The sequence below is a fragment of the Melopsittacus undulatus genome, chromosome 3 (assembly GCF_012275295.1).
Source record: "Melopsittacus undulatus isolate bMelUnd1 chromosome 3, bMelUnd1.mat.Z, whole genome shotgun sequence".
Lineage (NCBI taxonomy): Eukaryota > Metazoa > Chordata > Aves > Psittaciformes > Psittaculidae > Melopsittacus > Melopsittacus undulatus.
The window spans coordinates 109,406,726-109,423,779 of NC_047529.1; the positions used below are offsets into that span (position 1 = coordinate 109,406,726).

The 17,054-nt window shown below is 39.6% G+C and overlaps 1 protein-coding gene across 1 annotated transcript in view; it reads left to right on the top strand.

Moving 5' to 3' along the window:
- Positions 1–2,025: 2,025 nt before the first annotated feature.
- PPP1R21 (protein phosphatase 1 regulatory subunit 21) overlaps positions 2,026–17,054 on the top strand; it is a 31,695-nt gene continuing 16,666 nt past the window's right edge. Inside the window, exons 1-9 of the mRNA XM_005151844.3 lie at positions 2,026–2,185; positions 5,019–5,087; positions 5,508–5,654; positions 7,380–7,481; positions 8,181–8,345; positions 8,440–8,498; positions 11,198–11,292; positions 13,624–13,676; positions 15,764–15,913. Of these exons, the coding sequence (XP_005151901.2) occupies positions 2,126–2,185; positions 5,019–5,087; positions 5,508–5,654; positions 7,380–7,481; positions 8,181–8,345; positions 8,440–8,498; positions 11,198–11,292; positions 13,624–13,676; positions 15,764–15,913 (900 nt within the window). The 5' untranslated portion in view covers positions 2,026–2,125. The remainder of the gene's footprint in view (positions 2,186–5,018; positions 5,088–5,507; positions 5,655–7,379; positions 7,482–8,180; positions 8,346–8,439; positions 8,499–11,197; positions 11,293–13,623; positions 13,677–15,763; positions 15,914–17,054) is intronic.

The window sequence follows — 17,054 nt, forward strand, 5'->3', positions numbered from 1 at the left end:
CAGGACTGCTGTATTTTGCAAAGTATGTTCAAAGCATTTCAGTCTTAACACATCATGAAAGGCATATCCTGGAAAATGCAAACCTAAAAATACAGGTTTCAAATAAATTGTAAAGGTTTGGGTTTCTTTTGGTTTTTTTTTTTTGGGGGGGGGGGCTTTGTTTTGTTTTGTTTTCATTTTCTAGTATAAATTTAGTGCACTGACATGTGAGGACATAGTATAAGGTGTGCTGCTGTTAACCCTGCTATGATAAATGGCAATTGCAAACTCTATCCACTTCGTTAAGAACTTCGGTAGGGTACACAAAATGGAGTGGAAGGAGTAGTCTATCAGGACCCTAATGTTAAAAACTAGAGCTTCCTTATTTCTTATTCCAGGATTGCTGTTTAAGCTCTTGTGGTCATACGGAATAGCAGTAAGATCATTCGGATGAATAGTGACAATACATGTCTCGCTTTTTCAGCCCTTTTAGACTTCCTAAAAATGTGCAGTCTCTGTTCTTGGCAACCTGGATCAGTGACATGTCCTGCAACACTAAGACTTACTGTGGAGATACAAACATATTTACTAATCTGGCCACCGTTATCTTATTTAGTGCTTGCCAACTCCACTACCATGATAAGCAAAAGAATAGCACACACCATCAAAGCCTCGAGAGTAAGGAAAAGGATCAGCTTCCATCACAGGCACCTACTATCTACTCCTACTTTAGGGAAACAAAGAGAAAAGGAGGCAGGAAAACGATGACTTAGTGTCTCTACCCACTAGTGAGGAAAGGCTATGAAGACAGCATGCTGAAATCAAGTGGAAAAACCTGATACCATGGAAACTGAAAATAATCTGCTGTTACATCTCTATCCTAGACCAGGAAGCCCTTAACCTGCAGATGCTCAGTAAATACTGGTGAGGTATCACCACACTTCTGCCTTGTTATTCTTTCCCTTTTCCAGTCATTTTCAGAAACAAAATCCTACATTGGTTGGATATCTGGTAGGACCAAACACACCTATTACAGTGTCTTCAGATCCTGCTTAACGAGGGGTGATGGTATAGCCACATTTAAATACTTGGCAAATCTGAGGATGAGGAGTAATAAACACAGGAGATACTCAGCACAGCCCAAGCAATGTCTGGAGGATGGCTGAATGCAGAGGCTGAAAGGCACCTCTGAAACAAAGGGGCCGATAGGCTGGAGGCAGCAGAGAAGCCTTCACCCCCCCCGGGAACCACGGGGTGCAGATACCCAAAATGACCCCCACGACTAGTAGTTTCTGCAGCTTATGAGCAGGAATTATCCGTGTTCCCTTCATCGCGATACAACGGCACTGAAGGTTGAGCGCAGTAGGAAGCGCCAAGTGCTGGCACCTACTAATGCCATCCCCGCCATGAGGAATGACTTCACTGCCTTTTGTCTCATTTCTTCCCGTATGGGAAGATGCACATCTGCATTGGTGTTACGTGCGCTGTGTCAGACACCATGCCACATGCTGCAGGCCTCCTTCCCCGCAGGCAGCCAACAGCCCGCACGCTGCCCTTCTCCCCCGGCAGCACGCCCCAAGGTCGCTGGGAAGCCAGCCCCGGAACACCTGTGGTTCGGATGGACCCTCAGCGGCCCGGGGTGGCTGTCCAACCCGCTGCCGCAGGCCCGGGGCTCCCCCTAGCGATGCGACCGGGGGACCGGCACTCTGCCCGGGGAGGGGCCGGCTCCGGGGCACCGCCCGCCTCTGCCCCCATTGCGATCCGCAGGCCCCCCCCCCTTCCCCTTTACCCCAGCGCGGCGGGCGCTGAACGCGCAGCCGATGCTTTTTGAGCAGGGTGGGGCCCCGTAGCCTCGAGGGCGCGCGGCGCCCGGCCGCTGTTACTATGGCAACAGAGGCGGTGGTGACAGCCTCGCCGGTGTCACGTGGCCCCACCCTCCTTCGTGCCGCCATCTTGGAAGTTGCGTCAAGATGGTGGCGCCTGCGGCTTAAGCTCCGCCCTCTCCCCCTCCCCTCCCCGGCGTGCGGGTGCGTGGTGATGTCATCGCGCTCCCGCCACCTGAACCCGGAAGTACGTCTTCCCTCCGCGGGCGTGAGGGGTTGGCGGCTGTGGTGGCACCGGGCTGAGCCGAGCCGGCGGCGGGGACATGGCGGCGGCCGCGGAGCTGCAGGGGAAGTACCAGAAGCTGGCTCAGGAGTACTCCAAGGTATCAGGCGCCAGAGCCCGTCCCCGATGCTCCGCAAGCGGCGGCCGCCGCCCCTCTGACGGTGCCGCCCCTCTCCAGCCGCCTAACGGCCGCTTCCCTGAGAGGGCAGCGCTCGGCCCGCGGGGCTGTCTGTCCCTGGTGTTCGTGGCGGCGTGAAGTGTTTGGGGCCCGCAGGTGGCCGCTCTTTGAGGATGAGGTGAAGGCACGGGAGGTGCGAGTTCGCAGGTGCTGAGGGAATTCGATGGTGCCGGATGGATAAGCCGGTGTGAGCATCCAAGTGGCCTGGTCTGCAGAGCATCCAGTAGGACAAAGAAGAGGTTCAGCAACACCAGGGCAATGCTTTCTCTTGCTTTTCCACTTTTCAGTCAAGCATGAGGCTTAGTGATCATTTTGGGTGTGAACATCTTTTGGGGTCTTGGTCTTGTGTCTTACCTGTAAGCTCTGAGTTTAACTCGTGGAAGTTCAGTGGTAGTGGTAGTACTTACAATGGTGTTGCAGTGTTTTGGCAATGAGGATACTTGATTTCACACTTCCCTGTTCCCATTCTTCTGCATCTGCCTTAGGTAACTTTGTTTCCCGTTTCTGGTGCTGTTTGACGGCGTATTTGCAAAGACTTATGGCCCATAACAGAGAATGCCTTTCCAAGGTACTAGCAAGGATCTTTTAAAGAGTGAAGTCTTGCTTAATACTGAACTCTTCATTCTTGTTCCTCCACTAAGAGGAAGAGGAGACCATTGGTCTTGAATGGCTTTAGGAAAGCAAGCTATCGCTTCTTGTATAGCCCAGCGTTAGAGGTTTGGCACAAATCACTTGACTGCATTTGATATCTTTCCCTAGATTACAGAATGATGTATCTTTAGATACTGTTCTCCTTGGAACTGCTAAAACCCACAAACCAACCATAACCATACAGATGTTTATTTTTTAATGCTTTCACAAAATCACTTATAAAAACTGAAATAATTTTGGGGCTTTGTTGGTGACAGGGTTTATATTTCTTGTTGCTTTCTATAGTGGCTCTGCTGTACCTTGGAGATAAAAAATGGCTTGGGATAAGGTAATTGATAGACTTCGGTGCTTGGTTCCCAAATGAAACTTTTAAATGTAGACTTTTAACTACAGCTTCTAAAAATTCCAGCTACTGGGTCCTCTTTCGTTTAGTGTCATGGTGTCCAAGAGCTTTTATTTAACTTCATCTTGCAGCTTTTGGTCTGTGATGTCTCACTGGTTCTTTGCAGGAACTATTTCTTGGTCTCATCCCACTTCTTGTGCAGTAACTTGAGGGCATTGTGGGATCCCCTTTGCAGATAACTCACCTTTTTGTGCGAATGATCAGTTGTTCAATTGCTTTTTTATTGTGGTGGCTCTCTACTGTGAGTAGAAATGGCAAGTAGCCTTGGGAAGTGATTTGATTGTTCACTTACTAGTGTTGTTGAAGCTAAGGAGAGTGGTAGACAAGGGCTAGATAGACTCAGGGAGTCTAAAGGGAAGTACTTGACAAAGGATTGCTTTCCTTGTCAGTTCACAGAGCAGTCCAGAAGGATATGTTTTCAGAGTCTCTTCCCCTCAAGTTCTTGGTTCTCTTGTGCAACCCTGATGGAAGTAGGAGTCAGAAAAGACTTTTTCAACTTGTGACAGCTTTTGGTGGATTAGTCTTCAGCCTGCATATCTCAGTGCAGCATAGTTGAGCTAGTTCATTCACTGTACTTAGCATGAACCTGCATTTGTAGCTGTGGCAGAAAAGTGGTATATAAAAAGTACTGCGTTGCTTTTTCTTGCTAGGGAAACCCTGTGCTTAGAAGTCTTTCTGTGGTGCTCTTGCAGTCTTCTCTTGCCTTTGTGATGCCTGAGCAGCACAGTGGGAATACTGCAGGGCAGAAGCCTGTGCTTAGCAGTGTCAACTGACTTTTGACCTTTCAAATTTATTCAGTCATCAGACTGAAAAGATTAGCCATTGCTGTTTTACATTGAATCTTGCCTTTTATGCATCTGCCAGATGTATTCCCAAACACAGTACAAACCCTTCTAATTTGTATCTGCAACAGTTGGACTCAGACATGTCAAATGAATGCAAACTCCCATTGAAGAAGCCAGGATTCAAGCAATTATCAAGGAATGGGAAGATGGAACTGTCGGTATCCTCATTGCTGCAGGGTAGAGGTACTCTGTGAACTGACTGGGAGATAGATTTCTTGAGTATCACTTCTCACCACAATGATTTTTAGCTCAGATTTCTGAACTAGATAAATATGACTTAGAGGGCTTTTTCTTCCATGCTTTTTATGCATTTTCCTCAAGTGTTTGTCAGGCTGTTTTCTCTGGATCATTTACTGTTATTAGGTATTTTTGCATTAGAGTATAGTTAAGCTCTTCTTGAACTGATATGAATTTTGACTTTATGAGTCCCGCTTATGTCCCAGAACCAGCATGAATAGTTTTGGGGAGAAAAGGGGTGACACAAAAATAACACTGAATATGAACAAATACTTGGTTAGTTAGGGAAGAAGTCACAATTTTTCCATGTGTTCACTATTCTTCAAACTTTAATTATATTTGAATAATTTTTCTTACAAGATATTTATTAAGAATTATGTTCTAATTAACCAGAATACTCAGATGGTAAGGTAACTTTCTGTTTCTTAGAAATTCTAAATATGAATTGGATACTTTTTTCAACCTGATTCTACTTCTGTCTGCCTGAACAGAATATTTTAAAAAGCATGCACAACCTGTGCTGTCATGAAACATGATATGATGCTTCATGCACATTCTAATGAATGGCTTATATTTATTCTTTTGTCTTGTATAGTTACTGGCGTCTCTTATTTTTCAGCTTCGAGCTCAGAACCAAGTACTGAAAAAAGGGGTTGTAGATGAGCAAGCAAATTCTGCCTCTCTGAAGGTAATCTTGAAAAACCACTCATGTCAAATGTACTAAGCTGTAGCAGGATAGTTAAATAGGAATACATTTTACTCAAAGTATTGTGATTTAAAGAGTAAGGAAGGAACTTGATAGAGTAAAAGAATTTCTGTTCTGCAACTAGTCTTCATTGTTCTCTGAAGATGTAGACTTTGAAAGTGGAAGGTTGCTTCTTGATAATTACCTTACAGAATGAGGTACCTACTTGAGTGTGATCTTTGGGCAGCTCAAGAAAGTGAAATCTGGTTTTACTTTAGAAGCAATAGTTTTTTCTGCTTCAGTGTTCAAATAGCAAAGAAAGCAAATTTTTAATGTGTTCTTTTTTTAATGCAGTACTTCTTCCTAAAAGCATGCATGAAAGTAAGTGTAAAAGTTTAATTTTAGAACTTTTTGGTCATTCAGGAACAACTGAAGATGAAGGATCAGTCACTGAGAAAACTGCAACAAGAAATGGACAGCTTGATCTTTCGAAATCAGCAACTTGCTAAGCGGGTGGAGTTACTTCAAGATGAACTTGCACTGAGTGAAGCTAGGGGCAAGAAGAGCAAGGTATGTGCTACAGGAAAAAAACCCTTGCTTAGCAGATGTCTGCTCCTCACCTGACCGTGATTTCTGTCAGGGGTTGCTCTGTGTCAAAGGTTGAGCTGAATGTTTTTGTTAGAACTTGTGGTATTCACTGATGTTAGTGAAAATACTCACAAAACAGATATTGATACATATAATGTGTGCTAAGTGGTTCTGTACTCTTCTTTCTAGTGTGTCAGCTAACTGATACTGTCTCCTTTTCCAGATATTTAAGCATTCAAACAGCTTGGAGCTCTGTGATTAATCTATTGCTATGAGAAAAGCTAATCACTCCTCATCTCTTATCTCCTTGCATTGTAATTTTGATGTCAATGGTTAACTCTTCAGACAATGACTGTAGCTTAGGTGAATCTTGTAAAATACTTTGAAATCTAAATTTTTTGCTAGTATTCCCTGTGTTATTTCAAAATGACAGAATAATTTGAGCTTTGCAATCTTTGTCTGTCAAAATGCTTGCTGATTAAATTTGATTGTATCATGTTCTAAGCTCACCAATATCTTCTGTAAGTAACATCAGAATTCCAGGGGTGGTGCGTCTGAACTTAAAGAATTCTCACGCATCCTTTGCTACCTTCCTCTTATGAAGAAACCCCTCTTAATTACTGTCATCTTTTCTTTTTGGTTAGCTCCCAAAGTGCTGTAGCAATCAATACTGTCATTAAAGAAATTATTCAACTGATTAGTAATACAGTCATCTTCCTTACTTTTCCCCTAAACTCTTGTGCATTTTTTTTTGCTATCCAGTACCTTGACAAGCATAGTACCTCTGACTTACATTGTTCATGCACCATAGTAGGTTGTTCTTCAAAATACAGTTTGATCCTTCTTTTATCTCATATTAAGTTACTGCTTTGCCAGATAGGCTTCCACATTTTGAAGGACCTCAGTCTGGCTTAAGTAGCTTTGCAAGTCATTGCCACTGACTGATTTTCATGGTGATGCAAGCACTTGAAGTTCAGTATTAAGTTTAAATGTAAATAGCCTCCCTTTTGTTTGGTACTTCCTTTGTTCAGCAGTGTGGTTGAGAAAAGTAGTGTGGAATTCACTGGTGGTCTCTGGGTCTTTTGAATGAAATGGGTGAAAAATGAGGAAGCAGTTGGCAGAGAGATGTCTGTATTATCAGGGTAGAGGGTAGACATTGAAGACACTGTGTTTACCAGTGCAACCTTGTGCTATAGCCTGCTGTGGAGCAGTGTGCTTTCAGTGATTATTGCTGGTCCCTCCTGAGATCAGACCAGCTGAGATGTGGATATTTGGTGTGGGCAGCTGTGCCTTACAGAGAGCTATCAAACCAAATAAGCCTGTGTCTGTACAGTTTAGTATTGCTGACTGTGTAGAATCATGGAAGAGTCAAATTATGTCAAATGGACACCTGCTCATACAAGCCATTTCATGCATGTGAATGTGATGCCTGAGTGGAGGCTTTCCTGAGTCATTATCAAGTTGGCATTCTACCACTATACAGTAAGAAAAGTGTGAAGAAAAAGTGCTGGTTTTAGGCTCATCCTTTGTGCAATATGTGTACCTTTTGAAATATTAGTCAATGTATGTAACAGATATATATATATATATATGCACACATATTGCATCTATTGGGAGTTAGCAATGGGAAGTGTTTTCATATACTTGGGGCTGGGCTTTGGGGTACCCCCAGAGACTTGGAGATCATGAAGGCATTTTCTTTTTTAGAAAAGTGCAGAATCCTCATCTCAGTTGAGTCAAGAGCAGAAAAGTGTCTTCAATGAAGATCTTCAGAAGAAGATAGAAGAAAATGAACGACTACATATACTTGTGAGTGAAACTTTTTTTTAGTCTTTTTAGTTCAGAAAACTGGTCACATAAACAAAAATAGAGAAAATGCCATCTGAAAACTATTGGGTTCAGAAGCTCAATCATATGCAAAACAGTGAATTAGAGTGGATAGCTTGTTTATAAAGACGTTCAGTGTGCAAATGAGAAAGTATTTTGACTTTCGGTTCTTAAGACAGTATGTGGAATAACCCATGTAATACGTGTTTTCTCATTTAGATTTGTGACTTTTGGTGACACTTTGCTACTCTACTGAAAACAGCCATATAGTTAGTACTGGGTGGAAACCTTTTGGTTCACTAACTGTTTCAGGATCGCCTTAAGGCTTAAAATATTTTATGCAAGCTGCCGTAATTGAGTTTGTATTTTTTTACTGAAATTAATGCATTTCACTTCGGTTTTAGAAACCTTGAGGGAAACTTTATGGCTGAAGTCTTAATTTTTCAGGGGTCTACTATTAATCAGCAATATATTTAAGGAATGCTTGGTACTGCAAAACCTTAGTAACCACAAAGTGCTTTGTTCCTGAATCTTTTCTCTGTAAATATAATAAAGTTTCTGTTTGTCTGAGATCTAGTACTTGCTATTAACCTGGACTGACTAATTAAACTAGTATAACTCATAAGACTAGATTCTGTAGTAAAATGGAACTTTCTAAGGACTCTGCTTTTCTTCTTTTAGTTCTTTGAAGCAGATGAGCAGCATAAACGTTTAGAAGCAGAGCTGAGAACTAGACTTGAAGTTTTGGAAACTGATGCTGCCCAGCATCAAACTGTGGTGGACAGTTTAACGAAGAAATACACGGATACTATAGAAAAGCTGCAGAATGATAAAACCAAATTAGAAGTAAGGAGTCTTTCCTCTTACTTGCAAGTTTTAAAAGTTTTGAAATGAAATGTCTTGCAGTACTTACATTGTAAGATTATCTTCTTGCATAAAGATCAAGTCTCAGACACTAGAAAGAGAAGCTAAGGACTGTAGGCTTCGAACCGAAGAATGGTAAGTGTTTTTATTTCATATAATGAAAAATTGATTTAAAGAAATAACTGCTGTAAAATATTAACTGGGTTATTTTTAGAGAATACTACCTTAAAAATAATAAGGATTTTAACTCAAAATGCCGGGCAACAGCACATTAACACCAAGACTGTGCAGGTCATGTTTCCTTCTGCTGAGTATGTAGCTAGGCAATCGATTCCACAGATTCAGCTTTCAGTAACAATCGATTCCACAGATTCAGCTTTCAGTAAGAGCAGCTTTGTTGCCAAGCTGTTTTAAGTAGCAGTGAAGTTGATGGAAGCTTGGAAACTTTATTTCTAATGAAATACTATAAAATGTAGAGAAACTACTGAACTTATATGAAACAAAAGTGCAGCTGTTTCAAAAAACAAAGCTTGGGTAAAGTATGCTGATTCAACAGACTGGAAAGTGTTTCAAAAGTCTCTTTCCACATCAAAAGCTTCTTGAGCAATTGCTTTTCCTTAAAGTATAACATGCTTAGCTAGAATATTTGGCAGGAGGGGGAACACAAAGAACTGCTTTACCTGAAAGGAGCATGGAGTGAGGAGATTGCTGGTCCTTTCTCCTAAGTGACAAGTGTTAGGACAAGAGGTAATGGCCTCAAGCTGCATGAGGGGAGATTTTACTGGATATTAGGAAAACTATCTTCCCCAAAGGGCAGTCAGGCATTGGAACAGGCTGCCCAGGATAGTGGTGGAGTCACTGTCCCTGGAAGTGTTCAGAAACCATGTAGACAAGGCCCTTAGTGACATGGCTTAGAGGTGGCCTTGTTAGGGGTGGGGGAACGATTTGAGTTGATCTTGGAGTTGTATTCCAACCTAATTGGTTCTGTGATTTAATACCTGAAAGCTTTTGTTAAGGATTTTATTGCTTTTGAAATACCTTCTTTGTCTGGAAGACAAGTTGTAGAAAATGGGAAGAATTTGAGGACTGAGCAAATCAAATTAAGTTAGTTGTTAAAGTGTGTTTTTTAAAGATGTATGTGCAGTATATATATTTAATGGGTAAAAAACAGTGAATGATAAGATGAGGAATTCCTTCTTTCAGATTATAACCTTGAAGTATGTATTTTGATTGTTTTGATAGATGTGAAGATACTTGAATTCCAATAAATCTGCTCTAGTACAGGTCTGGGTTTCACTAAGAATGACTTGCAAAAGAGGGTGAAAGCTGTGTTTTGCTGCTGTTTGCTTTTCTGTGGTGTTTGAAACACAGTGTAGTCTTAATTTGCTACTATTCCGTTTAGAGCTTGTCTGTCATGTTCCATAATGACTGGGTAATTAATGTAATTGTAAGAAATTTCTGTACCATTTAAGAAGGGAGGCTTGAAAAAATTATAAAGCCTGACACTTCTTTATTTTAAACACTGAAATCAGTATCTCATGAACGCAGGACAAAGATGTCATTGAGAGTACTGCTCTTCTGTTTTCCCTGCTTGCGTAGGGTAAGGGATCCATTTGCGTCTGACGCCCATGCTTTATTCAGGAAAGCAGGGGATATGAAACTTGACAGCCTGCACGCCTTGAAAATTACAGGGCAGAATGTAAAACAGTACTTACCAAACTACTTGTTTGTTGTTCCTTTATAGTACAAAGGGAAACATCCATACCTCTGCAGTTTGAGTTTTCCTATCGTGCCCAATGCTACTGTGGTTCATACTGTACAGTATCTATGCAGTTTTGGAGCTGCTGTTCAAGAAAAATGTTTGCTAATGTGCACAAGCTACTTTTTAGCCTGTTTCTTCATATCTTGCTTGTTTATTTTGGATTCTTTTTACTTGTTAGTCCTGATAAATTTTCACATATCAAATGTTTTTGTGAAAAAGGAGAAACTGTCACTTTGACACCTTCCCCCCACCCTCCACTATATGTGCAGGAGTTCTAGATGTCAAACGGGAAGCAAAACAGTGAAGAATTTGGGGGCCTAAGTTGGGTAAGGTGTGGAATTCGATATGGATCAATATACAGTAATCTTTGTTGACATATGCATATAATGCTGGGATATGTTACTGTTCATTTCAAGAATCTGTATAAATGATATTGATGATCTTAACTTCGGTTTGCATCTATATACACAATCAAATGCAAGTGAAGTAGATTTAGGGAAAAATCACTTGAGAACACATCAGAAACATATCTGCCAGGTCTCTGGTAGTGGGCCATATATCATAGTAGTATTTAAATATTCGGCCTTTAAAAGCTTGCAGGGTACTTCTAATAGTGATGTGACATAGTTAAATGAATTATTGACAGCTTGCATATTTGAATACCTCATTGCTTATATAGTAACCAATTTAAAGATCCTTTTGCATTCCCATTCAAATTCCCATAGGAAAGAATATCTTCATATTGCTCATACAATAATAGCAGAATTGGAGTATAATGTAAAGGTTAACTCTGAAGTAAGTTGTGCTTCTGAAGGATGGACATTGTGATTTACAGCAATTTATTGCATCTTTTACAGCATATTTTAGGGGTTAAAATACATTAAATATGACATAAAGGAAGAAAAACAATTCCTACTGTCTTATTTCTATTTAACTTCTAGAAAGAGACAGATACCTGTATGTTGAAGGGATGCTTATGGTAAGCTGTGGTGTTGGTGATACAGATTAAATTTTGAAGGATTACAATGTGTGTGTGTGTGTGTGGTTTTTTGTTTGTCTTTTTGTTATTTAGCCAGCAACAGTTAAAGAATCTTCAAGCAGCTTTGGGCAGTAGACTGGAAGAATCTCTATGCATAATCAATGAAAAAGTCCCTTTTAATGACACAAGTACGTATTGCTTTGGTCTGGGTTTCTTGTTTAATTTTGGGTCTCCATCTGGAGGGAAGTACTCCTTATGAATTAAAACGTATTAGCTGCAAGAAGTGTTGGATATCTGAACAGTCACTTGGTAATTGTAATAAGTATTCGTAATACCTGATCTTGTTTAACAATCTTAAAATAACAAGGTTTTATATTTTTATATATATACCTAATGAAAATCAAAACTTCTGAAGGCTTTTGTGTAATTTGCTACTTGTCTTGATTAGTGTTGACAGAATATTGTAAAAGATGAAGGAACACTGTCATTTTACTGGTTTCTCCACAAAGATTTCTTCAGTTACTCATCTCAAAGAGTATTATTTTTGGCAAGGTATATTCAAGAGTTAGAGTAAATTAAAATGGGGATAAACTAATGGCTGCAGAGACGCTGACTTTAATTAATGGGACATTGCACCAATAATACTTAATACTAGTGGGAAGTCTGTCAACATGTCTCATCTCTGATCAAAGAGCACCCACACTAGTTCCTGTCCATGGTTTGTTTCGGACTTGTTCATCTTCTCAGAAGAAAAAACACCCTTTGTATTTGGGGACTTATACCAGAAGCAGCATTCTTTTCTGCTTCCTCTACAACTGCTACTAGATAGGCTGAAGTGCAGCAGATACCATGGAGTTAAGAGAGCTCAGTGGTTGCACTGCTTTGGTACAAGGATTGATTAGTATGTGCTAGATCAGTGCTGTGTAGTGGATGCTTTTGTAAATAGCTTGGACATGAGGTTTTAGATAGGCAGGCAGCAGTCTATACTCTTTAGCAGTGAGACTAGGAAGACCTGGAATAGTGAAAAAGCTCAAAGTAGTGGAGAAGCAGAGAAGTGAAAATAGGCTGCTAAATTTCTAGTAGGTTTTATTGGTAGCTTTTGCATTCTCCATTCAGTTTAAAACTTGCTGACAATGTTTTGAATAGCCTTAGGTTTTCTAAAAGCTGATCTGGCAGGTGCTGCAGGAGTGAGGCTTCCAAGTTCTCCACTGGGTTGGCAATTGAGTGAGTCTTGGCTTAGAAACACCAGATCATCTTCTCTTTAGGAAATGTTGACTCTCATATAGTGTGTTATGCTTAGGTATTGATGCCTTCAGTTGATACCCTTTTCACTTCTTTCCTCTCAAAAAGATCACTTTGCCTGGCATCTGCTCACCATTTCTACTTCTCTGGCTTCTTTAGCTGTTTACTTTTTGTTGTTTTTTTTATGGGTGGTTATCATTGTAGCAAGAACTTTGATACAAATAATTTATCTGCTCAATAGCATAATGTTTTTTGCTTTTATGGAAAACACTAGAAATAGTGGACAGATCATTAGTGATGGAAAAGTGAAAGAAAGTCAGGAAATGTTTGTCTGCTATGGATTTCAATTTACTTGTAGGCTCTGTAGTTGGTTTTAAGTGTAACTAGCAGCTGGCTTCAGTTCAGTAACAATCAAACGACTTGCTGAATACTAACCATGATCTTGAGAGCAGAAACATGACAAGAAAGATGTTCTAAAGCATTTTACTTAGGAGTAGGATTTGGTAAATTCAAACAGTTATTTGTTCTCAATACAACTGCTTCCGATGTGTTAACTGCCAGATGTGAACAGTACAAAAGGAATGAGATTTCTGTTGCATGCAGACTTTAAACTGAAGTGGTTATTATTTCATTTAATCAAGGATGGATGTGATTGCTTTAAATCTGTAAGACTTTCTAAGCTGTTCTGTAGTTGCAAATAGCCATCTACATCTTTAAAAATTGTGACCCCCTGTAATTGAATCATTCTAGTTTCTGTAACTGGAACAGATTGCTGAAACGTGGAGAGTACATCTTATTCTTAATTATGAACAAATCAACTATATGCAGGAGCTTTGTTTTTTAAATGTATAAACCATGAAAAACATACATTCAGATTGTCTGATGGTACCTAGGATGTGAATGAAATTTGAAGATATCTTGAATTCCTTAAAGGTTTTTAGAAACTAACTTTTCACTCTTGTCAGTGAGGAATACTGTTCTTTTGGGCATGAGGATTCTGCTCTCAAATTCAGGGTGTTCAGATGGGTAAATAAGGCTTGTAGTTGGAGACAAGAATGGAAGTGCTGTCTCTCCACCTAGTCACAATAACAGCTCTTAAGGATGTTTATGCCTAATTTATTGAAGCCAATTGTTTGTATCTTTTTAGTTCATATTACTTACATGAACTGTAATATTACTGCAATGACACTTCATTTAAAAAAAAAAACAACTACTATTTACTAATAATTGTCTCTTAAAATACCATCATGTAATAAGTGCATATTTTTATCTTGTAGGATCTAGCCGATACAATGCTCTGAATGTACCATTACACAACAGAAGATACCAGGTAAGCACTTTCTGTGGCTTTGTATGTGATGATGCAGCTTTCTACACAGATGCTGAATAAAACCAGTCATTTTAGTGACATGAAATTGGCAATGATAGGCTACCTTCCTACTGTCATGATATTCCAAGGGAATTTCTGTCCACAGAACCTCTGTGCTTTTCAGAATGTAATCTATACTGCTTTTGTGTTGGACTCAAGTTGTCTGTTTACCTCGCTTCACTAGAGCTAATCTGTTGACTTCTGGCTGATGATCTCTGTAGGTATTAACTTGTGCATGCCTTCCAAATGAGAATGGCAAGAAGGTTTAATATTTGTCTCTTGGTAAAGTTATATGAAGAATTCTTCTACTATGCCAGCTTGCAGTAAGTTAGGACTTAAACATTTCATTTTTAACATTGTTTAAAACTATGTTAGTTTAAAGCTTTTTGTGGAAAGCTTTAGTTTGGGTATCTTAAATTACATTTTCCACAAACTGAGCTTCTTTAGTCATATCACTTGAGCCCCAGAGAATGTTTGTATTTGTAAACTGTACATTGGTGTGTATGCTGTAATACCATGTTAGTTGATGTTACTTGCCACTAGTCATAATCCTTTTAAGGAATAAATCATGTATCTTTGAGAACTCTTAATGGCTTTTTTACATTTTATAGGATATTTCTTGCCAGAGCACCTCTTACTTTCAGCCAAGTCACCTGTATTAATGTAAATGTTATTTTAAACAAAGACAGTTTCTGTTCATTTCTGTAACTTATATTTCCTTGGGAATGGGGTTTGCTCAGTATTCAAAAATGAGGATTAGTTTTTTGTGAGTAGCTAACACTTTTTTACAGTAGTGAATCAGATGCCTTGATGCAATCAAAATTTTCCTGTTTTGCTGCCACTGAGGATGGGCTCTGCAGAGCTGTTTTTTTCTCTTTTCTTGTATAAGATGCCTCAAACCTTCAAGTTAGTGCATTGAGATGCCACTGTAGAAAGACTTCAGGTAGCTGCTTTCTCCGTTCTTTAGAAGTGCCTACAAAGAGACCTTGTTCCTAATATGTCTGCTGTGAGAACAGGTGACCTGATGAGCAGTTCTGTGATGGAAGTAGCCCTAAATTAACCTGCTGCTGAGTTCTAAGAAAAATCTGAATAACTGCATGAGATGTTTCTCATTTTACTATTTTCTGCTAGCACTATGTCAGCCAACCTCATGCTTCAGGATCTACAGTCTTGAAGATGCTCCAGGACAGATTTTTATGACTGACTTTGCCAGCAGAGGCAGAATGCTAGTGCATTAGCACAGGCTGCAGTGTAAAGGATAGCAAATCAGTAATGTTGTCTGTTTTCCTTCCTTGCATAGTTAATTAACATACACAAACTGAATATAATGGCTGCATTAATTACTTACCAACATTCCTGATCCATAATCAAGATTCACTTGATTTAATACTTCATTAAAGTATTAGGAATACATCTCTGAAGGATAAGTCATTCTTGGCTGAAATGTCACTTTAACCTTATTCTCTCCTCTGTAAATCACAAGAACGTGGTTTTCTTCTTTGACTTTGCTTTTTCAGGCTGTTCTATTTTGGATTCATTTCTTGAATACTTTCCTACTGCACTAAAGCCACAGAACAGCCTTATTCATGAGCAACAGCTCAGTTGTGTCCAGGACAGAATAAGAACTAAGTGTTACTAGTTAGAAGCAGGCACCTTTTATTCTGACTGAAGACCTCATTGATTTTTACTTACTAAAATGTATGTTTCCTGACAACCAAATGTTACAAATTTCTTAACTATCACCACACTGATAGAACTGAGCTGTTGTCAGCAGTTAGTCTCCTGGTCTTTAGAAATCTCAATTTCAAGGATTGTTTTCTATAGTTGTAACCTCTAAGTGTTCTTGTGGCTTGTAGTTTGAGAAATGCAGCAGAAGGAAAGCATACCCTTCTGTGTGGCATTGTAGTTTATTCATAAGCTTTAAAAGTGAAGTTAAAGATAATGGCAACTATGTATTTTAGGCTGAACTAGTAACAGGAAAGAAATAACTTTTTTCATATTTTTACAAGTGCATGTCAAGTATAATCATCTTATAACTGTCTTTACAGCTTAAGTTGCGAGACCTTGCTGGCCAGGCACTAGCTTTTGTTCAAGAACTTGTAACAGCTCTTCTGAACTTCCATACGTACACTGAACAGAAGGTCCAGATCTTTCCCATTGATTCTGCAACAGACACTATATCACCGTTAAATCAGAAGGTAAAGCTTACAGATTTCAGCTACAAGTTTGTCAATTACTTTCATGTGTGAATGATCTTAGTCATGCAACTTTCTGCCACCTCTACTGGAGTGCTGTGAGTGTGTTCCTATGGGGCAGCCTCTCCTGCATGAGGAGTCTTTTTCTATTGAGTGAATTCTCTGAATGCAGGCGAATGTGTAGCTGCAGAGAATCCTTTTCCCCTGTGCCTCTGCTATGAGAGCAATATGATAGTCAAATCAAGGCTTTGCTTTTTAAGTGCTAAATTTAAGTGCATTTGTCAAAAGTTCAGATGATTTATTTAAAAATACACAAATACTGCATTGGTAAATAGATACTCATCTTTGTTAATGTACTGGGGCATGGCAGATGTTGGCATAGGAGGTCTTGTGTAAAGTGAAGTAAACTGGATATATGATAGACTTATGAAGGAGCAGAATTTGGATTCTGTTCCCTTGTCAAAACCAACTTTATAATCTGATCTGGGGCTATTTGTAAGACCTTTCCTGCAAGTGTTCTGAAGCTTCAGGTCTCTAAAGTATGTTGAAATTATTGGGAGAAACCTGACCTGTCTCTTCCCGTGCAACTCTGTGGGAAGGCTTTTCTGAGAGTATCATTCAGAGCTGTTAAACTGAATCTATTGCCTTTCTATGCCATGAAGCATGGAAAAGAACTCTTTGTACAAAATTGCTTTAACATCAGAGTTGTTGACTTCATAGTGCAAGTAGACCTATGTGCATGTAAGTTGCTGGATGACAGTATTTTCTAATTTAGACTATAATTTCAATGCAGTTGTTTGTAGGGCTCAGACTTGAGACCAAGATGAATGTGACTTGCATTCATCAAATGGCTGTGATGCTTGTATTGGCAATGTTAACTATCATTAAACTTTCCTGTTCTTAGGAATCCCTCCTTTAATCTCTTTGCAGATGACAAATACGCTTGCAAACGTGTTTATCCGCCACAGAAATCACACTCTGTTTGTCTTCTCAGTTGTTTATACTATCTGAATTAAGAGTCCACTTTCATGGAGATTCAACATAGATCTTAGTTTAAGAACATTGTTTTCTTGCTTCCTTCACCAAACATAGTCAAACTGGCAAATCTTCCTTGTGAAAACTATGCAGCTTTGTCGTCTTCCAA